This window comes from Cyprinodon variegatus, unplaced genomic scaffold (assembly GCF_000732505.1).
Source record: "Cyprinodon variegatus isolate N-32 unplaced genomic scaffold, C_variegatus-1.0 Scaffold110, whole genome shotgun sequence".
In the NCBI taxonomy this organism is placed as follows: Eukaryota; Metazoa; Chordata; class Actinopteri; order Cyprinodontiformes; family Cyprinodontidae; genus Cyprinodon; species Cyprinodon variegatus.
In genome coordinates, this window is record NW_015150563.1 from 26,129 (window position 1) to 27,850 (window position 1,722).

At 36.3% G+C, this 1,722-nt stretch overlaps 1 protein-coding gene across 1 annotated transcript; it reads right to left on the minus strand.

Moving 5' to 3' along the window:
- Positions 1–6: 6 nt before the first annotated feature.
- Positions 7–1,212, minus strand: LOC107084869 (gastrula zinc finger protein XlCGF8.2DB-like; the record flags this gene model as incomplete). The annotated part of the gene is made up of 1 exon (XM_015374917.1): positions 7–1,212. A coding segment is annotated over exon 1 (822 nt), but the record flags the coding sequence as incomplete, so codon positions are not given.
- Positions 1,213–1,722: the final 510 nt, after the last annotated feature.

Sequence of the window (1,722 nt, forward strand, 5' to 3'; positions counted from 1 at the left end):
AAAAGGCTTCTCACCTGTGTGAATTCTCATGTGTTTAGTCAAATTACTTTTTAGAGTAAAACTTTTGCCACAAATCGTGCAGGAAAAAGGCCTCTCACCAGTGTGAATTCTCATGTGTCTAGTCAAACCACTGTTTTCAGTAAACTTCTCGTTACAAATGGTACAGGAATATGGCTTCTCACCTGTGTGAGTTCTAATGTGAATAGTCCAATTTTTTTTTAGAGTAAAATTTATGCCACAAATCATGCAGGAAAAAGGCTTCTCACCTGTGTGAATTCTCATGTGTCCATTAAAAATTGATTTCTTACTGAAGCTTTTTCCACAGAGCAGACATTCAAAAGGCTTCTCACCTGTGTGTGTTCTGATGTGAGTAGTCAAATGTTGTTTTTGAGTAAAACTTTTGCCACAAATCGTGCAGGAACATGGCTTCTCACCTGTGTGAATTCTGATGTGACTATCAAAATGAGATTTCTGAGTGAAGCTTTTTCCACAGGACAGACATTTAAAAGGCTTCTCACCTGTGTGTGTTCTGATGTGGTTAGTCAAATGATGTTTTTGAGTAAAACCTTTGCCACAAATCGTGCAGGAACAAGGTTTCTCACCAGTGTGAATTCTGATGTGACTATCAAGATTAGATTTCCTTGTGAACATTTTTCCACAAGGTAGACATTCATAAATCTTCTGACCTGCGTGAGTGTGAACTATAAAATATTCTTTTTTTAAACAGTTTTCTCCACATGTCAAACATGGGGAAGGCTTCTCTGCTGTATCTCGAGTCTCCTGCTGCAGAACAAGCTGCTCTTCCTGCTCACTAATGAGGACCTCCATGGTTTCCTCTTTTGTCCACGGATGTTTTGGCTCTATTTGCTCTTCTTTTATCTGCAGAGGTTCTGGTTCCTCTGCGTCCAAACTGGAATTCTTTTCCTGCTCATAGAGCTGCTGGTCAGAGAAATCCTCCTCTTTTCCACCATAATCCTGAAGGCGGTCTGGAAAGACAAACACAGCAGAAAGACTTGGTATTGTAGGTTAAGAAAGGATATCTCACTTTAATAAACCTTGTGTTTATCTAACTACATATAAACAGTCTGGAACTACATCTCCCAGCATTCACTGCAGCTTTGACATTACAACTATAGGGTTGAACCTTCACTTTTATCTTTAAACATGTTTTTCTTTATTTTTCCCAGTACACAAACCCAACCTTAGTTTTCCAAATAATTTAATTATTGATGTTTTACTTTCATCTAAAGTGTTAAAATATCATGCTAGCTTGGTTTATATAGCTAACTGTTAGCCTAATATTTGAGTGACCTTAAATAATTTTATCTTGGGTAACTTAGGATAATGTGATGCGACCACTACCAAGTGTTTTGCATAATGAATATGATTTCCTAAATTTGTTTGTTTCTTGTTTGCTGTAACGGTATAATTGAGAAAGGGAAATGTTACCCAAAAGCTGCATCAATGACAGATTAATGGTAAACCACCAGGAAGAAAAAAACACTAAATAGAAGGCTGTAATTGTACTGTGAAATAGAACGTTGATCATGTAGAGTAATAAGTCTGTAAAAAAAAGTGAAACAGAAATGCTATGAAGTTTCATTTAAGTAGATACATTAAGGTATCTCTGTAAATTTGGGGCTTAATTTGGGGACTTTTACCATTTTAAAAATCAGGTATTTTTACAATTTGTCCCACTAAGTTCTGATACAGCTAAAAAAA